The following is a 27,567-nucleotide window of genomic DNA, read 5'->3' as shown; positions in this document are numbered from 1 at the left end:
CAACCTACGCACACCGAGTCACACTAGTTCTCAGGGGTTCTTAACCTCCACAGTGCAGGTTGCCCTTGTCTGTCGCCATAACTTCCCTCTGATCTTCAATGGTATTTTGAAGATATTTTTTTTTTCTTTTTTTCGGAGCTGGGGACCGAACCCAGGGCCTTGCGCTTGCTAGGCAAGCGCTCTACCGCTGAGCTAAATCCCCAACCCCTAGATATTTTTGTTTCATGACGCTTTGGGCATTTTTTTTAACCTTACTGGTCTTTCATTTACATATACTATGTTTTTTGATTTTGGGTTTATGTGTGTGTGCCTGTCGTCTGTTTGCACATATATGTGTTTCTCATGCTTTTTTCTGTTTAGATTATTTTATTCTTTTTGTTTCTTTGTTTGTTTTATTTGCCTGTTTTCTAAAGAGAGTGGGGGAAAAGGAGTAGAGAGGTGGGGCGGACCCAGGATTTGATGAGGGAAGGGAAACTAATCAGAAAAAAAAAAAAAATTACAGAATCAAGGATTGTTCCTACTTAGCTTGAAATCCACTCCAGGGCACATAACAGTGTACTGCTGGCAGCTAGTGTCAGAAGGAAAATTCCCCTGTGTCCAGTGTCATCAGGCTAAGAAACACACTCTACAGAGAGAGACTCGCAGGACCTGTTAAGATCATCTTTCTATGAAAGTGACTCTCCTCTGCCCTCTGGTGGCCGAGATGTGCATCACATATACTGTTAACGCAGTGGCAGGCAAAGGCTATTTTGAGACAGTGTCAGTTAGAAAGCATGGAGGAGAGCGATGTCCACAGGGTGCTGTCGTTTGAGGAGAGAAGCTGCGATGTATACCTCTGCTTGTGTTTGTGAAACAATGGCAGGAAATCCTAGAAAGAAGCAAGGGTACCAGGGGAAGGCATGGTGACTAGGGGGGGAAATATTTCCAGACGGTATATACTTAGAATGGAGCTAGAGGGATGGCTCAATGGTTTAAGAGCATTTGTTGCTCTTGCAAGGGATCCAGGTTCAGGTCCTAGCAACCACATGGTGATGCACAACCATCTATAGCTCCAGATGACACACACGCACACACACACACACACACACACACACACACACACACACAGAGACAGTTTTTAAATTATGATTTACAAGTATACGAAAATGAATTAAATTTTTGTTATATTTGCCAGTGTCAGCCTGAAGTAACTTTTCCACATGCATACTCCATGCCAGAGCCACTGGGAACAAGGTCTGGGAAGAACAGAGCTCGGCGTGCAGGTGGCAGAATGTTTTAAGAATAAGATTGCATAGCACTTTATTCATTTGCACCATGTGTGCACATAAACACATACATACACAGACACACATACACACACACTCGCACACACACAGAGAGAAAACTAATAAAAATACATTTTAAAAATAAAAATGGTGCTATCATACCATAGGCAGATGAAAATGATTTACCTTTTTTTCTGCTCTTGTGCCTCTGGTATTAGGAAGTATTAGACAAAGATTTCAGTATCACATTGTATGATAGAATAGGATCCCCATGCCAGCTTCTAACTCATGCTTAGTTACGGGGCTTAACAGGTCACCTTCCTCCACTCTGACTACAGCTCTGTGCTACGTATAAAGATGGTCCTCAGGGAACAGGTGAGGACCTGAAGGACGGCGTTTCTTTTACCAAAGGTGTGCTTGCCCTGGAGATGAGGATATGCAGACCAGGCCTGGTGTGCCACCTTGTGGAAGCAAGAGTGTAGTGCATCTGAACATACGCTATCAACATTAGAGCCCACCAGAGTCACCCTCACGGCAGCCACATTCCTTCTCTTAAAAAGAAAGCCAACCCCAGTCAAGAAGGAATGGCACATTCACACTCTAGTGAGATCCACGCTCACCCCTCAACCTGGCAAAAGTCCGAAGGCCTTTCACGATATGGCTAGGGAGTCCCAGGGCACTGATGTCATCGGACAACTCAAGCCAGTGTCTTCCGTCTGGCCCTTTCTGTCTGCCCAGGGTCTGATGTACTCTTTACTGAAAGAGGTTTACTCCTTTAAAAGTTACATTCGGTAAACCATCTGCCATTCTCCCCAAACTCTGAGATGTCCCCCCAAGCAGAAATGTCTAATGTCTGCCATCCCAAGTCTTTGCAGGAATCTTGCTAGGCCACTGGCCAGACTGTAAGGGAATCCTGCTATCTCCCACCTCTGAACATGGCCACCAGTTCCAGCCAGGAGACTTGGTTTGGATAACGAATATCCCTATCTAGGCTCTGGAACCTGCCTGGAAGGGAGACTACTCAGCTATGCTCACCACCCCAACTGCTGTGAAAGTGTTTGGTGCCATCCTCTGGATTCATCACCCCCAATTAAGAATAATTGTTAAGAATAATAGGCAGATAATCGATCTGGCTACAGATGAGCAACCCCAGTGCCATGTAGACCTTTGTTCTTTTAACTACAGAAAGGACAGCTGTGGAGAGCTATCTTTAGAGAGAAAAAAGCAGGCTCTCTCTGCTGCCCTCATCCTCATGGCTGACCACCTACTGCTGGCATTAGCCAGACCGTTGATGCTTATCCTGATTGTACCAATGATAGGACACCCAACCCTCAACTGCATGGCCAACTACATCAAACAGAATACAAATAAGATAAGCTTCTAGTCCTTGGGACCAACTATGTTCCCATAAAACAGGAGGAACCAATGGTTTGACTCATGCCCACAGAACCAGAGGGGAACGTGACAGAGGTTTCTCCATCTTGTATTACTGCTGAGGCCATTTCAGGATTAACTAGAATTTGATCTCCTTCACGGAAAGCCTCATGAAAAACTATCCAATTGTATTCTCAGATTCTGAGGTCAAGATGTCCCCGCTAACCTATTTTCCCCTCTGTTAAACTCGCTTATGTAGAGCCTCCCCTACAGCTGTTTATCTTGGCTTCTGTCAAACTATTTGCTTATGTAAACCCTCCACCACCACCCTGCCCACTGCGGCTGAGTGAGGTACCCAACACATTTTGCCTTTAAAAACCCCTTACTCTAAATGCTCGACGCTACGTTTGGATCCCAAAATAGCTAAGCGTAGTTCCAGTGACTGGAACAAAGATGTTCAATTGGCTATAGACTGAGCGTTCTTCTCCAGCAGACACCCCATAACACAAGTGTCCTCTTCAGTCCTCTCCATTCTGTATTTTGAGGCAGGGTCTCTCAGATGAACTCGGAGCTCACCTGCCCCTCTAAGCTAGCTAGCTACTTGGCTCCCAGAGATCTCTACCCCTACCTTCTGCTGCTGGGATTACAGGTGAGCCATCACACGTGCCCAGCATCTGTGTGGGCTCTAGATGTCTGAGCTCTGGTACTCATGTTTACCTGGCATGTGCTTCATCAGCTGTTTGAGTCAGGGTTCTCTAGAGGAACGTATAGAATGAGTCTATAGAAAGAGAGATAAAGGGGATTCATTAGAGTAGCTTATAGGCTGTCGTCCTGCTAATCAAACAATTGCTGTCTACCAAAGGAATCCAGTCCAAGAATCCAGTAGTTGTTCAGTCCACAGGGCTGGATTCCTCAGCTTCTTCAATATATGCCGGAATCTTGAAGAAGTAGACTTCAATTGTTAGGATAACATAACTTGGCCATTTGGGGCCGAGGTGTGCCGCTACCAGATCACATCACACAGCAGTGCTAACGCAAGAGGTTTATTAGGAATGGGGGAGCAAAAGATCGTCTTGGAGTAGGGACAGGAGGAAGACAGACAGACACACAGACAGGCAGACAGACACACAGAAATACCAGGAGACAGAGAGAAGAGAGAGAGAGAGAGAGAGAGAGAGAGAGAGAGAGAGAGAGAGAGAGAGCTGTGATGTCCAGAGGGACATGTTGCATTGGAAAATACACAACCGTGGACAGTGGAAATGTGCCGCGCCTGGCCGTGGCAGGGGATGCACTGGGTCAGCAAAGCACCTGGTTGACAGCACTAATGACAATGACATGGACTTGCAGGTGAGAGCGAGAGCAGGGAGAGGGAGCATACTCCCTTATTCCATGCCCTTTCTATGGCTGCCAGCAGAGGTGTGACCAGATTAAAGGAGCATCTTCCCACCTGCAAAGATCCAGACGAGAAGTATTCCCCTCCAAGCGATTTCACGGAGAGGAAAACCCCTCACGGGCGTGGCCAGTCATTTGGGTTTTAGCTAATTCCAATTGTAGTCAAGTTGGACAACCAAGAATAAACCATCACACTGACTGAACTGCCTCCCAGACCTGTTTGGTGGTAGTGGTTGGTTGGCTCATTCTGGTTTGGAGGGTTTGGTTGTGTGTGTGTGTGTGTGTGTGGAGAGAGAGAGAGAGAGAGAGAGAGAGAGAGAGAGAGGTTTTGTTTTAAGGCAATGTCTTGCTATACAGCCCAGGCTGGCCTCAGACTTTCAGCCATTCTCTTGCCTCAGACGCCTGACTGCTTTTATTACAGGTGTGAGAGCCACAGTTGTGTTTTAAGTTTTAAACCCATGAAACAAGACTGCCTCTAACCTGCAGGCCCCTTGCCCAAGAGCAGGTAGTTCCTGAAATGCTGGTGTCTGTGGTGTACGGGAAATCACAAGCCCCTGAACAAGTTTTCATTCCCCTGAACAAGTTTGACCCAACTATACCTGATGTGGTTGATTGTAGATGGGAGGTACATAGTCAGGAAATGCATCAGGACATTCCCCGAAATGGGTGGGGGAGAATGTGCGTCAGGAGATGTGCTTGCCCCTGATTGGGCTTGATAGGAAGTACAGTGGTCTTGTAGGGTCGTCTTTTGAGGCCTCAGCAAAATGTGACTCATCACCATTTTCTGGGAACCCGGGAATGGACCCGGACAACGCCCATACTCCTGGCCGTATTTAAATAAAGCTCACTTCAAATTTTGCTTAAAGATCGTGGTAGTGGTCTTATTCTCAACTGGTGGGATTAACACGAGTGTCCTCCACCATGGCTGTCTGAAAACACAACTCTTTGAAGAAAAAGGGAAGAGCACTGTCTCTGGGATTGTGGTGTCTGCTTGAAAGATCTGATTTTTTTTTTTTTAACATCCAAGAAGCCTGCAGCTCCTGACACAGGCAGCATCCAGATGGAGCCATTGATCCTGTATTCACTGCACCCAGGTGTTCCAGAGAGCTGGTAGCCCTGCTGGTTGGTGGGAATTTCTCACTGACAGTGATCTGTTGACCTCCTGTACCAAAGAGAGGCAGAGAGACAGAGACAGAGACAGGGAGACAGAAAGAAAACAGAGACAGACAGACACAGAGACAGAGAGGGGCAGACAGGCAGAGAGACAGACAAAAGCAGACAGACAGAAAGAGACAGAGACAGACAGACAGACACAGAGACAGACTGCAGCTATATGGAGTGCTTTACCAGAACAAGAGAGGCTGAATTATGCCAGACAATGCTCAACAGAGGAAACAAACCTGCCCCATCCCCAAGACTGCACTTGGATGGCAAAAGTATGCTGGGCTTCCTTTCATTGTCCTAACAAAACAGGTGCGAGCAATCCTACTCGGACTTCAGAAAGTGCTTGCTCTCCTTTTCGAAGCTCTGCCTATCAGACTCAAAGAGAGTTTTCCACTTCCTGAGTTGGTTGGGATGACTTTCAGAATGGTCTGGGTCCTCTGCAGCCTCCGTTCTGTGGCCCACTGCTCTGGGGCTCATCTACGACAGTACAGTTTCCAAGGCTGCGTGTTAGGATCAGACTTTCCTTTCTTAAGCCTGCCCTTGCTGCAATGCAGATCCACATGTTGAAAACGGAGGAGGTGGGGCTGGGGAGCTGGATCGTGGGTAACGTGCTTGCTGTGGACATAAGAAACCCCAGCGCCGTGTTAAAAAAAATAAAAAATAAAAAAAAGCTGAACATGCCTGTAACCTAGAACCACAGATAACTGCAGTGAAGTGTGGGATAGCGAATGCCCTCGACCTCCGCTCTGGAGAGGAAGAGGCAGGTGGGTCTGGGAGTTCGTGGTGGTCTGCTCTACACACTGGGTTTCAGTCAGCCTCAAAACAAAACAGGGGAAGGAGGTGAGGAAGAGGAAGGAGGCCCCTTGCTCCCACCGTAAGAGTCACATTTGACCAGAGGACCTGCCCGGTTCACTTGACTCCTGTTGGGTTATTGAACGCCACCACCGCAGCTGTTTTATACAGTGCTGGGGGTCAAGCCCAGGGCTTCCTCGTGCATGCTGGAGGAGCATGTCCCCAAATGAGTGAAATCCCTCTCTCTATGGCTATGTCTTATTGTTTATCACGGCACCCATCATTTGTGCTGCAGAATATGTTTACATTTATCTTACTTCTTCTTCTTTTTTTTTTTGGGGGGGGGGGAACTGGAGACCGAACCCAGGGCCTCGCGCTTGCCAGCGCTCTACCGCCGAGCTAAATCCCCAACCCCTTATCTTACTTCTTAAAGAGAATAATAAGTTTGGGGGCTGGAAAGTTTGCTGAGTCTTACATCACTTGCTGCACTTAGAGACATTCTAGATGTAACTCCCAGCATTCACAAAACAGCTTACAATTGACTGTTACTCCAGTTCCAAGGGATATGATACCCTCTCTGGCCTCGTCAGGCACAGTCAGCACATAGTACATGTAAACACGTGAAGGCAAGATATTCATAAATACATACATAAGATGATTTATGTGTGCATATACACACAAAAACTTTAAATACATTTAAATACAAAAATGTATATACACAGACATAAAAGTAACACTATTTTATTAAAGTATATGTGTGTGTAACTATGTGTGTGTGTAGTGTGTAAATGTGAGGGTGTGAGAGTGTGTGTATGTGAGAGAGAAAGAATGTGTTGTGTGTGTGTGTGTGTGTGTGTGTGTGTGTGTGTGTGTACACCCATGCTCAGAGTTAAAGAACTAATTTTAAGAACCGGTTCTGTCCTTTCATTGTGGATTCCAGGCATCACACTGAGTCCTGGACTTCTGTCACAGCACACAAAACTTATTTTTCCAGTTGAACCATCTCACCCACCGTTTTCCGCTTCTTGCAGTAGTGAGTTTTAAGCCATCCAGGGTTACACAGAGAGACCCTGTCTCAAAACAACAATCCGACAACCAAGGGTGATGGCACATGGTGCATGCCTGTGTTCCCAGCACTGAAGAAGCAAAGGCAGAAAGACCAGGAATTTAAGGTCAGCCTAAGCTACGCCTCAGGTTCCAAGCAAGCCTGGGCTACAAGAGACTTTTCTCTCGAGGTCAAGCAGAAAAACATCCACAAGGTTTACCGTTTCCTGGGGTATTGAAGCATCAATACCTTGCTGTCTGATGGAAGAGAGTTTCTCTTGGGTTCTGCTTCCCCACCGCAACAACTCTGACCCGAGCGCATTCCCACTTAGATTCCCGGAATTCAGAAGAGCAGTGAACGAAATGGCTGGAGGAGAATAAGCTTAATGCCAGAACGTTTGGACAGAAACCATGTTGGGCAAGCATCAAATGTATTGAGGGCTTTTTCCTAGGCATCGGAGTTGACAGCTTTATTTATAGTCAGGGCTATAATAAAACTGGGGCCATCTGGCCAGAGTTGCAATATCTCTGATGGTGCAGATTCCCATTCTTTTGTTAGGAGGGCAAAACCAGCATAGTAGCGCCCATCTGCAATCCCACTAGGGAGGATGAAGCAGGAAGATCATAAGTTCAAGGTCATCCTCACCTACACAAGTCTGAGACTGGCTTGGGATATAAGAGACCGGGGGAAAGGGTCAGATCAGAGTACAAATCCCTGAATTATTTTGTACTTTACCACTCTGTAAGAGCAGGTGACTGAACTACAGATCTTAGGCTCTACCGCCACCTAGTGGTGCACTGCTGTTATCTTGAGACAACGTAGCTATTGCCGGGGCCAAAAGAAACTTGGGGAAGAAAGGGTGAGTTTTGCTTGCATTTCCATACACATCAACCACCAATTAAGAGATGCCATACAGCCTTGTCTACAGCCCAACCTAATGGAGGCATATGTCCCTCATGTTAACATAAAACTGGTCATCACAGAACCTAAAGGAGCAATCTGGTCCTCCTTTTGTGGTAACTGCCACAGTGCCCCATTTCAGTCCCTACTTCAGAGAATCATCAGATCTCATTCACACAACACTTTTGTGTCTTTCCTTTTCATTGCTGATAATATCACAGCCGCCATGCTTGTCCCATTGAAAGAAAAAGAGGGCTTGAGTCCGTTTCACCTGGGAACCATTCACTGCATTATAGACAAGTTCGCCACACTCTCGGGCCTCAGTTACCTCCTATTTTGGATAAGAATAGTAGCAGCTGCCTGGTAGAGTTGTTAGCATTAAATCATTTAGTGAGTCCCCGGGAGATGGCTCACTGGGTAAAGTCTTTGCCTTGGAAGCATGAATACAGATTGGCAGCTTGGTGTGACAGCACATACCTGAAACCCCAGCACTTGGGGACCAAGACTGATAGATCCTGGGGACTCACCGGCATCCAGTCCAGCTAAACTGCTGAGCTCCAAGTTCTGCAAGAAAGTCCGCCTCAAACAAAATGAGATTGAGCACTGGAGAGGTGGCTTAACTGGGAGAAATGCTTGTCTTACACATCTCATGAGCTGAGCGCTCTCTCTCTCTCTCTCTCTCTCTCTCTCTCTCTCTCACACACACACACACACACACACACACACACACACACACACACACAGAGTTTGAGAAGCCACTAAAGTCGATATCTGCCCCCCCACTACCGCCAACCCTTTGCGTGGGCAAGCACACACACAATCATCCAATGCACACACACACTCATGGGGCAAGGTAGAAGAAGGGAGAGAGAGAGTGGTGGAAAGAAAGGGAGATAGAGAGATAAAGAGGCAGAGATAGAGACAGGAGTGAGAGACAAACGAAGTCCTTAAGAAACATTTAACAAGCTTGCAATAGTATCCAAAAGGCACAAACATTAAGCAGTACAAAACACTATAAATAATTATTATTATTCGAGAGCACCGGTGCTTGGGTGGAAACCCAAGGTTCAACTGCTTCTTACTATCTCCCTCTTTTCTTTCTTAATTGTTTAATGAGGTCTCCACTGCAGCTCACTATATTGCTGGGGATGGCCTTGAACTCCAAATCCTCCTGCTTCCATTGTGCACCATCATGACACGTTTTTCTGGTACTCGGGTGAACCCCAAGGATTCAAGCATGTCCGGCAGGCAAACATCCAAGATAACCTCCAGTCTGTTTCCTTTTTTGTTCTGAAAAGGGTCCTTCTCTATAACCCTCAAAACTGACCTCAAAACTCTCATCCTTCTATCGCAGCTTCCTGAGAATTACAGATGTACAGCGCCAAGCCCAGCACTTGCTTTATGGTGTCACAGTAAAGCATTGTGATATACTATTCAAAGATCGTGACATCTTAAGGAAACATCAGATGCTACAATGGGGTTCTCCTGTGTCACCATTGTGACTTAAGATCTCCCAGTTCAGTTGATGGGATGATGGCACGCTGTGATGTCATAATTTTAAGGTTGGGATGGCAATAATTCAGCATTGCTGTGCCACAATCACATGGTGATGACACAATGGAGTACTGTAACTTTATTTTTTCTTTTTTTTAATTAATTACTTTACTTATTTACATTTCGTATGTTGTCCCTCCCCTCCCATGGATGTCAGATAAGGCACCCTTTTGTATGTATCTGGAGCCATGGGTCCCTCCATGTGTACTCTTCGGTTGGTGGTTTAATCCCTGGGCGCTCTGGGCGGTCTGGTTAGTTGATATTGTTGTTCTTCCTATGGGGCACCATTCCCTTTAGCTCTCTCATTCCTTCTTTTTTCTAAAACCTATTTTTAATGATGGTTCTTAAATGCTTTAACCGTCCCCCTCGTAGCCCACCACCCACCAGAGGTAATGAAAAGGAAAGGGTACTGGGGAAGTGGATCTGTTTAGAAAGGTTCTTTGGAGCAACTCCCGTCTGTGTTGGCTGGAAATCAGCAGCTCAGTTCACAGGTCAGCAGCGGCCGCTTGATCTACTTGGAGACACTTCACAGATACCAGCAGTCCAGTTCAGTAGAGTCGGGATAGCAAACGGTCAGCATCGGTGGTGCGACCTAACAGAGACTGCCAGGCCTCAGCCTCAGCACAAGTCAGCAGGAAGAACCAGGAGGAATGCCAGGAGAAGTCCTAGGCTGTGAATCTCTCGGAGAAGTGAAGATCAGTGAAGACTTGAGACCCACAAGCACTGGGCAGCTAGCTGTACCAGCAAGCCAAGCTCTGTCTCTGTCACTGTCCGTCCAGTCCTATTTATACCCTCCAAACATCACGTGTCTTCCATGGGTCACCACGTCGCTCAGCACATGCCTCTGTCAGTCAGCCTGAGTCCACAGAAGCAGAAAGAAACTGCAGCACACCACCAGAAATCTTTTGATGTGTTTCTCTATGGAGTCTCGGCAAATGCAGCTGAACTTACACAATGTAAGACGGACCGATACATTGGTGTTGTTAGCAAAGAATCCTTCATCACGTGTCCCTTCACGTGCTTGCTTTAGCGGAACATCCTTTCACCTGTGTCTGAGTCAACCAACGTCCCTTCAAAAGTCTGCCTCAGTCTTTTAGCTGTGCCCACTTCAGGAAAACACTCCTTCACATGTTTGCCCAAGCAAAACACCATCCAACACAACTGACTTCCCCAAAGAACTCTTACGTTTCCACTTCAGAGTATTGTACTGGAGCAATAGAGCGTCATATCGATTCGATGGAAGGATGGAGCATTGCGGGGCTGTGATGCATGTGGTGGGGCACAGTAGCACATTGTGAGGCACTATACTGTCATAGTGGACATTCTGGTGTCCATGGGGCATTCAGATATCACAAGAGTTCTGCGGCATCACAATACCACATGCTGGCCACAACGGAGCCTTGAATTATCTCACTTTCCCTTTGTGACATCACAAGGAGTCCTGTGACGTCACATGGGAGTGTTGTTATGACACGATGACACAATGCGATTGCCTAAGGCAGTGCCGTGATAGCACGCAGATAATATGATTCCGCCATTCAGGTCGTGACGTCCCCGTTTAATTTTACGTGCGTGAGCGGTTTGCCTGCATGTATGTCTCTATATCACATGTATACCTGGTGCACTCAGAGGCCAGAAAAGGGTGTTGGATCCCCCCCCTGAAACTGGAGTTACAATTGTAGGGTGTCATGTGGGTGCTAGGAATAGAACTCAGGTCCTCCAGGAGAGCCCAGTGCTCTTAACCTCTGAGCTATCTCTTCAACTCCCCTTGTTTTGTTTTACATTAAATACTATAAATGCTCACATTTTGGTTTTTATAAGTGTGTAGACATTTCCTGTTATCCAAATCGTTGGCAAATATTAGCCCATTGACATCGGTTGTGGTTTGACTAAAAATGTCCCCCATAGGCTTATATACATTTGAATGCTTGGTCATTCAGGAGTGGTGCTACTTGAGAGGAATTAGAAGATATGGCCTTGTTAGAGTAGGTGTGGCCTTGTTGAAGGAAGTGTGTCACTAGGGGTAGGATTTGGGGTTTCAAAGGCCCAAGCCAGTCCCAGAGTCTCTCTCTCTTCCTGATATCTGCAGATCTTAGTGTAGAACTTTCAGCTACCTCCCCGCCACCATATCTGCCTTCATGCCAGCACGCTACCCTACCATGCTGAATTAAACCTCTGAAACTGTAAGCCAGCCCCAACTAAATGTTTTCCTTTGTAAGCATTGCCACGGTCATGGTATATCTTCACAGCAATGGAACCCTGCCTTAGACAATCTCCATCTATAATAAGATTTTGTTCTTCATCATGGCTAAGTGCAGATGTCACTTCCTAAACGAGGCCTCAGAGAGTATATGTCTCACTCAGAAGACTTTATAGCGCTACAGACTTTATAGTTTATGTGCAGGTTTCCAGTTGCTGAGGCCAGAATACATCCGAAGGACATAAAGTGTATTGATATTACTTTGAGCGTCAAATGTTAGCTATCAAAAACCACTTTATAGAGTTGAGGACATAGCTCAGTGGTAGAGTACACCACTCTTTAGGTTCAAACCCTCGTATTGGCAGTGGGGAGACCCATGACATGGAGAAGCTACCAGGAAAGGTGCTACATAGCTGGAAGCAGATGCAGAGGATTAAGGATCATAAAGTCACCCTCAATTACCCAACAAGCCTGGGCTCGTGCGACTGTCTCAACAATTTAAAAAAGAAATAGGCTAGGAAAATGACTCTAGAAAGTACTTATCACACAAGCATGAGGACCTAAATTTGATCCTCGGAACACAAGTAAAAAAGTCAAACTTGGTAGTACACCCCGCCCTGACCCCCATGAAGAAAGCAGACCCCGGGGTCTTGCTGGCCAGTTCCATAAGAATCTGTCTCAAAAAGGCTCCTGACTTCCCCTGTGTGTGCCAGGACCTGTGTGTGCTCCCTCCTTCCCCAACATCACATATATATTCACACATAGGGGTGAAGTGATTGAGGAAGAAAGACTCTGGCTTACACACACACACACACACACACACACACACACACACACACACACACACAAGATTTCATGGGCATTTGAGCTAGGACATTTTGACTTAATTCCAAATTACCTTCATTAACTTAAACAAACATTAAGAAACAAGCCTGTAGCCAGAGCTAAGCACTAACGTGTTGAGTGTTTGCTGGGACGTGGGAACAGCTGTCACATTCAGTTTGCCTTGATCCTGAATCACTGCCGGGTCACCAAGTTGTAGTGAGTTAAGGTCTGAAATCGAGTTTATTAAAAGCCCCATCTTGAATAAGGAAAGTACAGAATAAAGTATGGAACGATGTCATTACGCAGGTGAAGACAAGGTACTAGACAGAACGAGGCCTGTCATTGGATGAGAAGGAAGGATGGGCGGGAGAAAAGTTTTAGAGAGGAGGAGGAGACTGGAGCGAGCGAGGGAAAGAGAAGCGGATGGGAGAACATGGAGGCGGATGTTAAGATTCCTCTCTGCACCTTTACAGGTTGTCATGAATGTTCTTAAGGGATGGATGTGTACAGGGCTTTGTGTGTCTAGGTGGGCAATTATATCTTATGAATTGGTTGTAAGTTAATTGTGTGGATGTATTGTACACTGAGCATTTAACAAATAAATCTGGTTGTTGGGTTCCAGTTTGCTGAGTAATGATTTCACTGGGTGTTGGGAGTGTGGACAGAGTTTGTGACAGGAAGCTGTGCTAGTGTATAGAATGCTTGGGGGGCTGGCATGGTGTGGGGCCATGCTAGTCCGGCTGCTGGAATGCTATGTGAGTCCCAAGCATGGTAACAACCGCCAAGGGGACGGTGTGTGAAAGCCGTAACAGAGAAACAGCTGGAGTGGGCAGATCCTCAGGAGTGGGAACTCCTAGGAACCAAGACGAGTGTCACCATTTATAATTCTACAGCAACAATAAAGGGCACCTGATCCCCTGATCTCTCCTCCCCCCTTCTGTGTGCTCATTATATACCAGTATGTACACTCATAGCCCACACACGGGTGGCAAGGATGCTTAGTGACATATTTAACACACCTGGACTAGCAGAACAAATGCACAGAAACTTAGTGACAGGTGACGGAGATGTTTCTCAGTCTCTGTCCCAGCGGGAAGCAGAAGTCAAACTATCTCAAACGTTCAATGGTCCATCCCAGTCAGTCATTAAGGACAGTGAGGTATATCATCATATCTATACACATATGGAAATGTCTGCTAGGGCAAGACTGCTGAGGCTGGTGGGTTTCGCAGATCAAAAGTGGTCTATATGTAAATGTATCTTCACCTCGCCAGGAAGAAACTACAATTTCTTTTATTTACTCATTCATTCATTCATTCATTCATTCGTTTACTCTTACGTAGGTGTTTTTGTCTGCGTGTCTGTGTACCACCTGAATGCCTGAATACCCACAACAGACAGAAAAAGGCGGTGAACGCCCTGGCACTAGAGTTACAGATGGTTGCAAGCCACCATGAAGGTGTTGGGAATGAAATCCTGGTTCGCTGGACGAACAGTCAATGCTCTCAACCACTGACCCATATCTCTAGCCCAAAGGAAATATAGCTTCTTAACAGCCATCAAGAGGCCATAGTTGGTCCAAGTATGGTGGTACACACCTGTAGTCTTAGCTGAGGTAGAAGACTGTCGTGAATTTGAGGCCATCCTGGGCCATAGAGTGAGAAAAAAAATTCTCAGAAACATTGCTTTAAATTCACAGTTGAAATGCGTTCTATAACAAAAGACAGGGGTTGGAGAGATGGCTCAGAGATGAAGAGCACTGACTGCTCTTCCAGAGTGAGTTCAATTCCCAGCAACCACATGGTGGCTCACAACCATCTGTAATGGAGTCTGATGCCCTCTCCTGGTGTGTCTGAAGACAGTGACAGTGTATTCATACATAAAATAAATCTTTGGAGGAGAAAAGAAATTTTAAAAAGGACTTATTTTTAAAAACAAACAAAAGACAGAATGCAGGACAACAGCCAGGTAATCCAAAGTGGGCTTGAAGTCACAGAACCATCATGCAAGGGCTGGCCCCAATGAAGGTATCAATTCATCAGCTTGAAGGTCCACATTGGAAGTCCTACCTATTTCCCTCCCTGTAGTGAGTTTGATCTAATGCCACTTGTATGCGTTAATTTGGGTCCCCGAATTTGCAGGAGATTCCAGTTGCTACTTCATAACTGTAATTTTGTTACTGTTATGAATAGCAATAAAAACATCTGTGCTTTCTGACGTAGGAGCTAGAGAACACAGCCCAAGAGGGCTGCACGTCTGGCTCTGGGGCAGTCACGTAGAATATAGGTTTTAGTAAGTAATAACTCAGTAATACTGGAGGGATGGAGGAAGGTGGTTAGCCACCTGGGGGTTAGGAAGTGGCCCAGCCATTGAGCGGTTTTAGGCATATTATCTAAAGGCTGCGTGCGTGCGTGCGTGCGTGCGTGCGTGCGTGCGTGCGTGCGTGCGTGCATATGTGCGTCTTTCATTCCAGAATGCAGAACTTTGGGATGGGTATTGAGGAAAGTGCTGCCACTGTCAGGATCAATTTGAGAGGTGATTAATTGGGTACTGCTACACCTCCCTCTAATGTTACAAGTGACAAGTAACTAGAGAGCAAGTATGATATTTACCAATTGCCTAGACTCATTCTTGACATCACAGCTCCCTGGCGATTTTATTACAAAGGCTGCGTATGCCGTCTGCCCTGCTCTGCTGCACTTGGTCCAATCCTCCAACCTTCTCCAGGACTTGCCAGCAATCTTACAACCTTAGCGGTTACTCTAGGAGGACTCAGTAGCTGCGGGTCTTAGGGAATACATCGCATAAGGCAACTTTCACAAGCATCCGCCAGGTAAACCCATACTGCACTGGGGCAAGGTCGGGGGTCCTCTCCTAACTTCTGCTCACATGAGATCATCTAGGCCAAAGCTTCTTAAATTCTTCCTGCTCGTGGCCCCTTTCACCCCAGAAGTTTTAGGCAAACGCAGATATGTAGGTATATGATACAGGTACACAGCTCAAACATTTCCTCGCGATAAACTATATAGTATTTTATTTTAATTTCATTTTAGAACAATTCTTTGACATGCATATAATTCCACCATTTACTTAAGACCAAAAGCAAAGTCTGCATGTGCTTTATTTGATAGAATGTTAAATCTTGGCTGAACATTTGATGCTACATTTTTCATAGCGGATAGTGCTGAGAATGGTGCTATATACCACAAAACAGCAGCGGTGTGTTTAGAGGAATCTCAAAACTTGTTGAAAATTTTGCCCTCATCCCAAGCCAAAATTTATTTAGTCTTCTTTTTTTTTTTTAAACGAAACTCAAGTCAACGACTCAAAACACCATTTCTAAAACCAAATGTGTTAACACAACACAATCCAAAGACATACCAATTTGATAAATGCTAGTTGAAATGCTGGTAGGAGACTAGCAGGAACCTTTGCTTCCTGAAAGTAAACCATTATATTTTATATGTGCAGTAAAACACTGCGGTTCATAACACAATAGCCTCGAACCTAGAGTATCTCAAGCAGTGTTCTTGACTCTGTATGGCAGTGTAGCACGAGCATGTTGTATTCAGAGGTAAAGCTGAGGTAAATCCGTAAGAGTCCACAAAGAGAAGGCTCCCAGAAACACCACGGATACTTATTTTTTAAATCATTTTTGATCATTGCTGTTAGGTCTCAAGCAAATGGCTAACTAATGTGCCTATTTAATGTTATCAGTGCAAACCTGGGTTCTCCCAGAATCCCCAGTCGCTACCTGTTATGGGATTGGACTAGCATCCCCTGAACCTGCCCTAAATTTCTCCAGTACAAGTGCTGTGGGGAAGGAGGCTTTTTCCCAGTTGTTCCTTCCTATATATCCCAGACATTTGGTACCCAGTCCTTCTGTCTACCCTTTACTCTCCTGACCTCCTGGCTGTCCCCTCTCCCCTCCTCTCCTCACATGACCAGGCTCAGGGTCACGTCTATCCGGGACTCTCCGGGATGTCCCTGCCTCTGGCTATGTTCTCCCACACATCTACAATAAACTTTCTCCTCCATACCTAGGAGCAGCATGTGCTTCCTTTTAGTTCCTTTTAATCTCCATCCGATTACATGTTCAGAGACTACACAGTTACCGACTTTTTCCTACAACCTACACGTTCATAGGACTGCATAGACTACAGATTAAGAAAGTCAGAGCTCAGGGACTCTTATGCGGGAGTTGGAAGAATGATTGAGGACTCCAAGGGGGATAGGAGCTCCACAGGAAGACCAACAGAGTCAGCTAACCTGGACCCTTGGAGGTTCTCAGATGTTGAACCGCTAACCAAAGAGCGTACAAGGGTTGGACACACAGGCTCGCACACACTCACGCACGCAGGCATGCACGAGCTCCTGTGTAGTTGATGTGAAACTCAGTCTTTATGGAGGTCCCCCAACAACTGGAGTGGGGAGAGGGGCTCTCTCTAAAGCTGTTGCTTGGCTATGGAATCCATTCCCTGGCTAGGCTGCCCTATCTGGCCTCAGCGGTAAAGGATGCGCCTAGCCTTGCAGAGACCTGATGTGCCAGGGTGGGAGAATACCCGGGAGGAGAGGGGCCTCCACCCTCTCAGAGCAAAGGAGATGTGGGGAGGGATTGTCTGAGGGGGAGTCAGGCAGGAGGGGCAGCGACAGGTAAGTAAAGTGAATAATGAGGAAAAAAAGTCGAGAAATTTGCTTAGGTTTATCCTAGCAATGTATCGCAAACTGCAGCAACCTATTGCTGGTCAGATGCCTCTCCAACCTGCGGCCCCCACTCCCACCCCAGGCCGGTAGCCCAGTGCACCCACTCTGTTATGCCCTGGTCAGTGGAACAGATGCGCAAACTGGGAGTCGACAGGCAGACAGGCACTGCGCTAGCCAGCCCGCGCCCCACTGGGGTCCTTCGGGCCATTGCTGGACAGCCCAGCTCGGGGTCCTGGTGCGGTCGCGTAGCAGCGGCAGAGACGCGGCCGAGCCGCTACCGGACTACGGTCACCTGTAAGCGGTAAGCCGGCTGCCTTTGAGGTCCAGGGGCTGTGGTGGGAGAGCGCATCTGCGGTGTCCCGGGTCCCTCTGAGCCTTCGCGAAGCCGAACTGAGGACAAAGTACCTGGGAACACCCGCCCGAGAGATGCGGCGGAGGGAAGACGGAGGCCCGGCCGAGACCCGACCGCAGATCGTGGGTCCTTTACGGGAGATGGTGGCGGGTCCATTACGGGAGATTGTGGCTAGGCCTGATGAGCGCCTAAAAACGTTTGTCACACGAAAGAGAGCTTGACCGCAATGAAGACAGTGACAGTCACTGAGGGATTCCACTGTGAGTCGATAGTCGGGATTTGGCTTTCGAACGGACCACTCCCTGTACAGGCTGTAGTGTAATTGCAGTGCGCCCAGCGGGCGAAGAATCTGGATTATTGTACATTCGAAGCAGTGTTCGCCGAGTCGTATTTGGGAATGAAGCGAGTGGAGCGGGCTAGAGATGATGTTACGCACCGGTGTTGACATCGGGTAGTAGTCATGTCTTAAACTTGTGGAGATATGAGAGGTATGAGTGTGCACTGAACTAACGCACTGTTTATGATTAACGCGTAACATTGCTATATGCCCTCGTCTCCTATTTAAAAAACCGATGAGCAGTTAAATATCTGAGTTTACAAGTAAGAGAACGTATATGTTGAACTTGTAAATCTAGTAGGAAGGTAGGAAGAGAGATGTGACCCAAACTCATCTGCCATGGGAAGTGACAGGAGATAGAGACAGAGAGCACACGGTGACCAAGTTGTTGGGATGTGTGTGCTTGGTTTCTCTCATCAGCCGTTCAGGAAAAAGAAGAAAGTAGATTTAGTTGAAAAGAGCTCTCATCTCTTAACAGTGGACTCTTGTTGACTTTTCCAGACGGTGACAAGACTGTAAGGCTGACACTTGTCCACGGACACGAGCTAATGGCAGGGGACAGAAGCAAGCACGGTGAGCTGGACCAAGAGAAGTACGATGCTCATGAGAACGTGAAGATCATCTGCCTGGGGGACAGTGCAGTGGGCAAGTCCAAGTACGTCAGGAAACTGGGGAAGAAAAAACAATCCCAGAGTGGCTCTGGGGGGATCAGAAAAGTGCTCCAGAGATGAAGAGAATGTGTGTGGTTTCTGTGAGCTGGCGAGGGGGAGCCTTGACTGGAGCCTAGGTGTGCATGGGAAAGCCCCGGAATCATGTCCGTAACGGTGTTCATGGGGGAAATGGGAGAGCGTCAAAGAGATAGAAATCAGGGAACCTTCTGAGTCCTTACAGAAGCTGTTGATGGATCACTCTGGAAATGACTGGTGTAGTACAGGGGTAGCACGTGAGATATTATGACCTGTGTGAAGTCGAGGGGTTGCTAGAGCAGGACAGTGGGGATTGGCGAGAGGAACAGGACAGGTAGGGTATAGGCAGTAACACTTCCTTGGAGGGACTCCCTGAGGTTGAACGATAATCGACTGTGATGTTGTGAATGACCGGATTATTCTGCACAGTGCCTGCCTGTGCGGGTATTGAACTCTCCACCTGGAGATCTGCACTCCTCTCGGCCTATCTCCATCAGACACCCTGCCTCTCACCTGCGCAGTGTGAGGTGCTGAGGACGCATGCTCATTTCTGCCTTCAAGGGATGAGGGTAGAGTTGTTCCTACGTAAATCTCTGCTTTAGTCTCCCAACCCTCAAGTCCGCAGATACCTCACATTCTACGCCAGACTCAGCAATGAGTGGTTCTCAGGGGCCTTGCTAGTTTGGGGCCAGCTTCCTGAACTGGCATCCGTTTCTCTTCCCTACACTGAAGCTGGGCTGAGTATTTTACAGTTGCTCTAACCTCAACAATATCCCATGCATTGACAGTAAGGATTTGGAAGATTACCCAGAAAATGGCAGCCTTTTGTCCACACTTGAATTTAGAACTGACACAGAGAACAGGAGTGTCAGGCGAGGGGAGACCAGTCCCTGGGTTAATGATAGACCTTTAGGGAAATGTGGACTGGCGAGAAGCCCAGGGAAGGCCTAAGTAAGTACTAACCTAACTCAGTGCAGTTTGTAAAAAGTCTAAGCAGCTAACAGACCACGAAAAGACTGACAGTCCTGGCCTCTGTACATTGTGAAGGCGTAGTTCCACCTCTTTCATATCTTAAGCAGAGTGCTAGAGAGAGACCAGGATGCAATCTGTGTCTAGAGGAAGGTTGGCGGGTGAGAAGGCCTTGATCAGTATCAGTGGGACTCGAGTTCTCTGCCAGTTTTCAGTATGTCTATACCCAGAAGCCCCTCTCCCAGGTAAGTCTAAACCATGTCATGTTGACATTTGAAATTATCCACCATAGGAGTGTTAAAATCTTGGTTTTGTTCTTATTTAAAATGTATGTATGCTGTTTCGTGTGTGTGTGTGTGTGCGTGTGTGTGATTTTAATGTCTTTCAGGGGGTACAAAGTTTGTTGTGTTGTTTTTTGTGTAGATTTACTGTATAGACTGATTGGTAGTCAGTGGCTATAATACCAAGAAAAGGTTTCAGAGTTGTCCCATGGCTGCAAAATATGTACTAAATTAAACTTATTAGCTGCCCGCATTCATGTGTTCAAATACTGACTGAGGGCCAGTGCATTGCCTTGGACATGGCGAGGTAGCAGCAGACTAAAGATTGGCAAACTGCTATGCCACGCCCTCTGTCCAATTGATAGCGACCGATTGACAGCGACACTCCAGTAATTTAATGTTTTTGTTGGAGCTCTGTGCAGGGCAGAGAGGGATGGGAGTGCAAGCCTCTTACCTATCACAGAGTCACTGTCCTGCTCAGATGACATTTGAGCAAAGCCCTAAGGAATGGCAGAGCCTTGAGAAAATGACCACTGGATGACGAATACAGGCTTCTAGGCCTCAGTTTCCCCGTGCACAAGCAGGGGTAATTGTGTATGTAGCAGTATGTGGGATGGACGTAAGGGACTGGAGCGCCCCGTGCAGGTCGACCGCTGGGATGACACCGCTAGTTTGGCTCTCTGAGCTTGGTAATGGTGATTCCCATATGCAGGCTTGAAGAGAAACTGACAGAGGGTTCACAAGAGACAGGAAGCCTTAGGTGGCTTCCACATTGTCAGCCCGGGGGGTGACAAAGTAGAGAGAAGAAGCTAGAGATGGTACGTGACCTGTGACCTCACACATTTCCCTTACAGACTCATGGAGAGGTTTCTCATGGATGGATTGTATCCTTAAAGACTTGAAATGTCCTCTGTTCCTGTGGCTTTTCCCACCCTCGTGCATCCTAACCTGCAGTCCCGCAGTCCAGGGAAGACCAGTGGGTTTCCCTCATGCTGACTCCTCATTGGGTGACCCAAACCACATCATGCAATCCAGGCTGCTGCTTACTTACATTTGATCTGTACCAGGAAGAATAGCAGACAGCACTTAGTCTGGAACAAATGCCTGGATACAAATTTTGCCTCCTCCTTACTAGTTCTGACCTTGGGTAAATCATTTAACCTCTTTCCTCAGAGCCTCAAACATCTTCAGTAGGAATAAGCCTTATAAGTTGTGGGTATCAGCTTTTCCCTTATCCTATGAGCTGTTGTACAAATTTGGAGTAAGGGGCTGCAACTTAGAGCTTCTTTTAAAAGTTCCCCAAGTGGACCCTGAGGGCTACATTTGAGAACTGCAGGGCCAATTACTCTCTCCCCAGACACTGGTGCCATCCACTGTGTACCAAGCCCACAGCGTGGGTCACTAAACTGTCCAGCCTATTTCAGCCTCACAAGACGCTGTTCCCCACGTATTTTGTTGGTGTTTCACACACAAACCTGAACTACTGTTTGTGAATGCTTTGTCAGCTTCCAGACCTGTCAGTGGTTTTTACCCTGGAATAATCATGATGTCCTAGCCTATTAGAACTCTGTCCATGAAAGTCTTCAAGTGTCCTCAGTTACCTTTTAGAGCATCGTGACACCACTTCTCTGTAAAACCCTGCTCCATGTGACCTCACACTCGGGTATCCAGGACGTTCTCCCAGCCCCTTCCTTAGACCTTGTGCCCCTGATGCTGCCTCTATCTGTCTGTAGAAGTTATTCAACTTGAAATCTAACTTCTTTAGAAAGAGGACAAAGTCAGGATATCTACAAGTTTGAGGCTACATTGGAAAACCTGTCTCAACAAAAAAAGGACCAGGCATGATGGCACACACCTTTAATCCCAGCACTTAGGGTGCAAAGACAGGAAGATCCCTGAGTTTGAGGCCAGCCTGGTCTACATAGTGAGTGCCAGGCCAGCCAGTACTATATAGTGAGATCTGTCTCAAAAAATTAAGAAAAACTAAGTAAGAAGGGGACCCATTCAGCCCCGTCCCCATTCTCTTACCTCTGCTGAGTCACCTTGGCTCCTTAACCTGCATCCAGCCAGCCACAGCAACTGTCCACATATGCCCTGACTCTGTATAAGCACACGGCCACAGTAGACGGCAAGACCATCCTTGTGGGTGAGCAGCATGGGCCCTCAGGCCACGCTGAGTGGGGGCGGGGGTGGGAGGTGGTAGGAAAGGAGGTTCGTGGGAGAGAGTGGAGGAGGAAAAACTGGAAGTCAAGGAGCAGAAAAGGAGGTCCTCAAGGACATACGGTGTCACAGCACCCAGGCCAGGACTAGTGTGCAGGGCAGGAGTTAGACAAGCAGACACTGGAAGACTGTTCTGCCAGAGGGAAAGGGGCACAGAGGCCTTTGACGGGGTAAACCTTCTCATCTCAGGGATTAGCATTTGACTAGCATACATAGATCCATCTGTGGCCTAACCACTTCTCAAATGTCAGACATGACCTTTCCCTGGGGTCACCAGGCCGTATATCCTGACTGTCCACCATCTATGGGGACAAGGGACACCTACACTCTTCCTTCCGGGATTTCCTATCTGCACTGTCCTTCCTTTTTTTGATGTCTTCCTCTCACAATACACTCATGTTTCTGCAGAGACCTGCATGGAAATGCTTGGGACATGTCGGGGTGTCTCCCTGTCCCTCAGCCCCATTGGGCAGACAGTTGTGTTCTCGTTGCAGACTTCTGGGATACAGCAGGCCAGGAGCGGTTCCAGAGCATGCATGCCTCCTACTACCACAAGGCTCACGCCTGCATCATGGTATGAAACCAGCTGGGCAGTTAAAAAAAAAAGCCACTGGGTTATTCCGGCCTGAGGGGTAAGGAGACAAAGGAGACAAGGGATCAATGGTCCTTGGCCCCACCACCAAATATAGATGTGTAGGAGAAGGTTGTTCCAGGCCACCCAGATGCTTTACCCCCCCTCCCCCATAGCTTCTAAAACAGAATATGCCAGAGGAGCTGCCTCAGATGGGGGCAAAGGAAAAAAAAGCAGAGGCACTGGGCTCGCTTCACCACTCAGTGTTCAAAGAAAGCATGGCTGAGACAAGGCCACCGCCGGCTACTGAGGGAAACATCATGGGTACCTCACCCACGGCTTCTGAAAGGCCTTTCCCCTCTCAGAGCAGCCCTCACCTGCCTCTCAGGCTCTCCCTGTGCTATCTAGGATGGTTACCATGGGTGACAGACTGCACAAAAGTTCCCCAAAGTCACCTGTGCGTAGGCTCTAGTAAGACTGAGAAAACCTGCCTCTGGGAGGGCGACCCTGCCTCTGAGCTCCCAGGCTTGCTTTCCAGGCCACCTCCCTTACATGCCGAGAAGGAATATGTCCTCCTTAATCCACAGATAAAACATCTTCATGAATGGCAAGCATCTGTGACACACGAGTCCGTAGGCTGATTGGAGGTTTGATACTAGGGGGTAAACAGGACTGACTTTACCCATAGGTGTATGCATTCTACCCCTGAGCTGAGCCCCAGTCCCATAGTCTAGGTCTCTGAATTAGGAACCCTAGGGACTGTCACCAAGTGAGGACACTTTGTCAGTAAGAGCCGATGTGGACTAGCTCACGGAATGGCAGCTAGACCTCAAGACTGAGGTCCCCAGGTAGATGTTGTATTGTGACCGCTCTGTAAGTCACTCTGGTCCTAATCACAAGGGAAGGAAACAGGCACTACACCTCTGATAAGAACACAAGTTGTCACCACTGCTGTGGTGTCTGCCTACAAAATGTAAGTTTGCCCTGGCACTTTATAGCAGTTGACACCACCTAACTCTTCTAGCCCTACCTCCTACAGCATGCACACCATTGCTCTCATGAGTGGGTGCCTTCTCATCCATAAGGAGTGGCACGAACCCACAAGAGACTGGTCTGTTCACCCTCCCCTACTGCTCTTCCCTCAGCTCTCTGCAGTTCATACCCATTCAACAGAAACGCTGCTCATGGTCCAGTGTCTGCTTAGATGCCGCCGTCTCTATGCAGCCTCCTCTGATGTATCGTTTCACTTTCCAGTGTGCACGCTGGTAGCTCATAGTCAGATAGTTGTGTGTGCACATAGAGGCCACCTGAAGGGGCTTGCCAGCTGTCAGATGAGGACAGTGAAGGGGTCATGGAAGGGACTCATGACCTGTTCCTCCACAGTCCTTTAAGCACAAAAGCCCATGAGAACTTAAAAAGTCTTTTTTTTTTTCTTTTTTCTTTTTTTTTTTTTTCCGGTGCTGGGCACCAAACCCAGGGCCTTGCGCTTGCTAGGCAAGCGCTCTACCACTGAGCTAAATCCCCAACCCTGAGAACTTAAAAAGTCTTAATTCTAATAACCAAGGATACTAAATAAGAGTGTGAAATAAGGCAAATGAAGTAGTGTAACTGTGTCTAAACTGTCTTCTATCCTCTGTAGGTATTTGATGTCCAGAGGAAAATCACCTATAAGAACCTGGGCACCTGGTATGCAGAACTTCGGGAGTTCAGGCCGGAGATCCCGTGCATCCTGGTGGCCAATAAAATTGATGGTGGGCCATCCCTGCACCTGGGTGACAGTAGTTCCCGGGACCAAGCTCCACACATTTCCTTCTTTCAAAGAATGGGCAGCCTTTGTTTCTCCTTCCCAAGATACTCCTTTTCTCATAGGGATGCCAGCAGCAAGACCCTGTCCTCCCAAGACACAGACCCCTAGTACCCATTTCCAGGGCAGTCCCTGACAGAGCCCAGAGCCTCCACTGACCCTGCCTCCAAACTCTCCCCTTTGCCCGGGTAGACAAGCCAGTGCCCTGCTTCTCTCTGCAGCAGACATACAGATGACTCAAAAGAATTTCAGTTTTGCCAAGAAGTTCTCCCTACCCCTGTACTTTGTCTCGGCTGCTGATGGAACCAATGTTGTGAAGGTAATGGTAGGCCTTAGGCAGTCTGCTGATGTGGCTTAGGAGTGCTGGAGTCCTGGGGAGGCGAGAGGGGGAAGGAGGAGGCAAGAACAGGGTGTGGCTGGGTGCAGCAGAGGAGAGGAGTTGGGAGGACCACATTTGGCGAGACAGTCTATGGGACCAGCGTGAGAGAGGGGCCAGTGACTGGTGAGACTGGTTTATAAAGGCGAGGTTCAGGGTCCTACCCACGACTACACTTCTGCCATTTCTGCCCCACCTTCAGCTCTTCAATGATGCTATTCGGTTAGCTGTGGCTTACAAAAAAAGTTCCCAGGACTTCATGGATGAAGTTTTACAGGAGCTTGAGGTAAGTCAGGCTGATTGAGGTATGATAGGAAAGGATGATTCCTCAGAGTGTGCAGTACAACCTAACACATGGGGTTCTGCCTGCCTTTGCAATGCCTAACTGCCTCAGAACTATGAATGGACAAGTGTAGGGTCAGGCTTCACCTATAACTCCTTCACAGAACTTCAAGTTGGAGCAGAAAGAAGAGGATACACCAGACCAAGAGCAGGGTGACATGAGCAAGAGCCCATCTCCTTCTTAACCAGAGGACATCCATACATGGCAGAATTGGGGTGTTGGGGACCATTTGGAACACCCTACATTGCTGGAGAACCTCTCTAGACTACCCCTGCTCAACTTCCTGCAAACCCACTGTTCTGTGGTACATGATGAGGTCAACACAAACTAGACAGATGTGATACCCACCAGCTTCCTGCATCAGGACGAGGGATCCGTGTCTTTCACATCCCCCACCCCCACCCCAGCAGCCTGACAGTGCAGAAACAGTGCACATGCTCATGTCTTCTTAGTAGACATTTAGGTGTTTGTTGGTCTTTCTTCCCAAACTGACCTCAGGGACTGTCACTTCCTTTTTGCCGAGAGAATGATGCTATCCCTAGAGGACTGTGTCCCTACAGAATCCATCCATGATACCCCTGTCCCTGTCTCCCAACCAACTTTCTCAACAATATTTTGACAGATACTGTTAATTCCAGATTTGTTTTTAGCACCGACTGTTTCAGGAGCTCTTCTAGGTCAGTTGAGAGCACAGGAGCAGACTATTGCGGCGGAGCGAAGACAAGTCTAGCCATATCTGCTTACACACACTGTACTGTTCCCCACCACGTGAACAGAAACCCCCTTAAAGCCTCCATCTCAGGGTAGAAAGCTTCCTCCACCTCTAGGGCGAGCCACACACTGCGTCGTGGTCAGGGTAGCAGTGAGGAGCAGAGGAGAGCCGCCTGCGCTCTGCAGCTTGCTGGATTGCCTTGTCTCGAGCATTTGCATTATCATTTTGTTTATATTGTTTCCTTTTTTACAATAAAGAGTACGTTTCATAAACACTGAGTGTCTTAATTACCTCTCTGTTGCCATAACAAACTCCATGGCCAAGACAACCTAGAAGAAAGCGTTTAATGGGGCCCACAGTGTCAGAGGGTGAGTCCAGGACCGTCATCCTGGGGAGCACTGCAGCAGCAGGCAGGAAGATGGCGCTGGTGCAGTAGCTGAGGGTTCACATTTGGTCCACAGGCACAAGGCAGAGAGAACCAATGGGAATGCTAGATGGCAAGGTCCTTGAAGCCTCAAAGCCCATCCCCTGGGACACACCTCCAGCAAAGCCACACCTCCTAATCCTTCTCAACCACTCCACCAGCACGAGCACTCAGAGCACTCAGACAGGAACTAACGGAAGCCATTCTCCTTCAAACCATCACACCGAGTATCTGTGCTTTGTGGTCTGAAGTAAACAACGACATTAGCCGCATAGATGAAGGAAGACCGCCTTGATAGCCTACTACGCTGTAGTCCAAATTAGCTCTTGGTTGACAATAGAGACCATTTCAGTAGAATTTATTGTTTGTGGGGTTTTTTATAATTAAATGTAGATTTGAGATCTCAGGAACAAGTGTGTTTCACCTTTAAGTAGGTGATACTTAAATGTTCAACTTTGACTTCTGATCAGGGACTCTCAGGAACGCATTACTCAGATGAGTTAAGATTTTTAGAAGAAAAAAACTTGTTACTGAGCATAGTGAAACACACCTTTAATCCCAGCAGTCGCAAGGCAGAGGTGGGAATTCAAATCCAGTCTGGTCTACAGAGTGAATTCCAGGCTATTCATAGCTACAAAGTGAGACTCCTCCTAAAAAGACAAACAACAGTTACTGTAAGTGATTAATAATCGGTTAATAATCGGGGAGTGTGAGTGTGAGTGTGTGTGTGTGTGTGTGTGTGCATGCCTGTACGCATGAGTGTGTTGCAATTTTGAGCACTGAACCCAGGACCTCATGAGCTAGCTAAGTAAGTGTCCTACCTCTGAACTATACTCCAGCCAGTAGGTATTTCTTCTTATGTAAATAGCTTTATTGAGGTAGATTTCACATACTCAAAAATGTACTATTATTGGTTTTCCCATACTGTTGCTGGGAGTTGAACTCAGGACCTCTGAAAGAGCAGTCGGGGCTCTTAACGGCTGAGCCATCTCTCCAGCCCCCCATACTGTTTCGTACTAGATTTCCTTAAAGCAGAGCCTGAGAAGACAATTTTTAGATGGGCTACTAGGGCTGCTTTCTCAGCTGAGCAAGGGGAACAGAGTGAGGTGAGAATCCAAGTTCTTATCTCAGCTGAAGGCCAGCCTTACCACAACCTCCAACCCCTGGGACAGGAGGAAGGACAAACTGTGGCAGATTTGGTCCTGCCTGAAGACCAGAGAACTGTCACCAAGTGCACACATGAGATGCGGGAGATAGCTTGTGTCCTCCAGGGCCAA

General features: G+C 47.4%; 1 protein-coding gene and 1 pseudogene across 3 annotated transcripts; both read left to right on the top strand.

Annotated features, from left to right (window-relative positions):
• The window catches only part of LOC116890130, a 38,593-nt pseudogene extending 20,805 nt beyond the window's left edge, over nt 1-17,788 (top strand).
• Rabl2b (RAB, member of RAS oncogene family like 2B) lies at nt 17,473-26,138 on the top strand. 3 transcript variants are annotated; one of them, XM_032919610.1, is made up of 9 exons: nt 17,473-17,827; nt 18,406-18,559; nt 20,695-20,724; nt 21,907-21,986; nt 22,555-22,634; nt 24,271-24,382; nt 24,660-24,754; nt 25,014-25,097; nt 25,258-26,138. In XM_032919610.1, exons 1-9 carry the CDS (start codon nt 17,794-17,796, stop codon nt 25,336-25,338), a joined length of 750 nt encoding a protein of 249 aa, XP_032775501.1. In that variant the 5' UTR covers nt 17,473-17,793; the 3' UTR covers nt 25,339-26,138. The 3 variants fall into 3 exon arrangements, with proteins under 3 accessions (XP_032775501.1, XP_032775492.1, XP_032775508.1); XM_032919601.1 differs by having other exon boundaries at nt 24,657-24,754; XM_032919617.1 differs by lacking the exons at nt 17,473-17,827; nt 20,695-20,724; nt 21,907-21,986 and having other exon boundaries at nt 24,657-24,754.
• The last annotated feature ends 1,429 nt before the right edge of the window (nt 26,139-27,567 follow it).

The sequence above is a fragment of the Rattus rattus genome, chromosome 1, assembly GCF_011064425.1.
Source record: "Rattus rattus isolate New Zealand chromosome 1, Rrattus_CSIRO_v1, whole genome shotgun sequence".
Lineage (NCBI taxonomy): Eukaryota > Metazoa > Chordata > Mammalia > Rodentia > Muridae > Rattus > Rattus rattus.
This window is presented reverse-complemented; position numbering and strand designations above follow the sequence as displayed.

Bases quoted from the DNA above. Each gene is read 5' to 3' on its own strand.
- Rabl2b (XM_032919601.1), top strand. From the start codon at position 17,794: ATGAAGACAGTGACAGTCACTGAGGGATTCCACT. The intron at 17,828-18,405 runs GTGAGTCGATAG...TGACTTTTCCAG, and splicing joins AGTCACTGAGGGATTCCACT to ACGGTGACAAGACTGTAAGG. The intron at 22,635-24,270 runs GTATGAAACCAG...TATCCTCTGTAG, and splicing joins AGGCTCACGCCTGCATCATG to GTATTTGATGTCCAGAGGAA.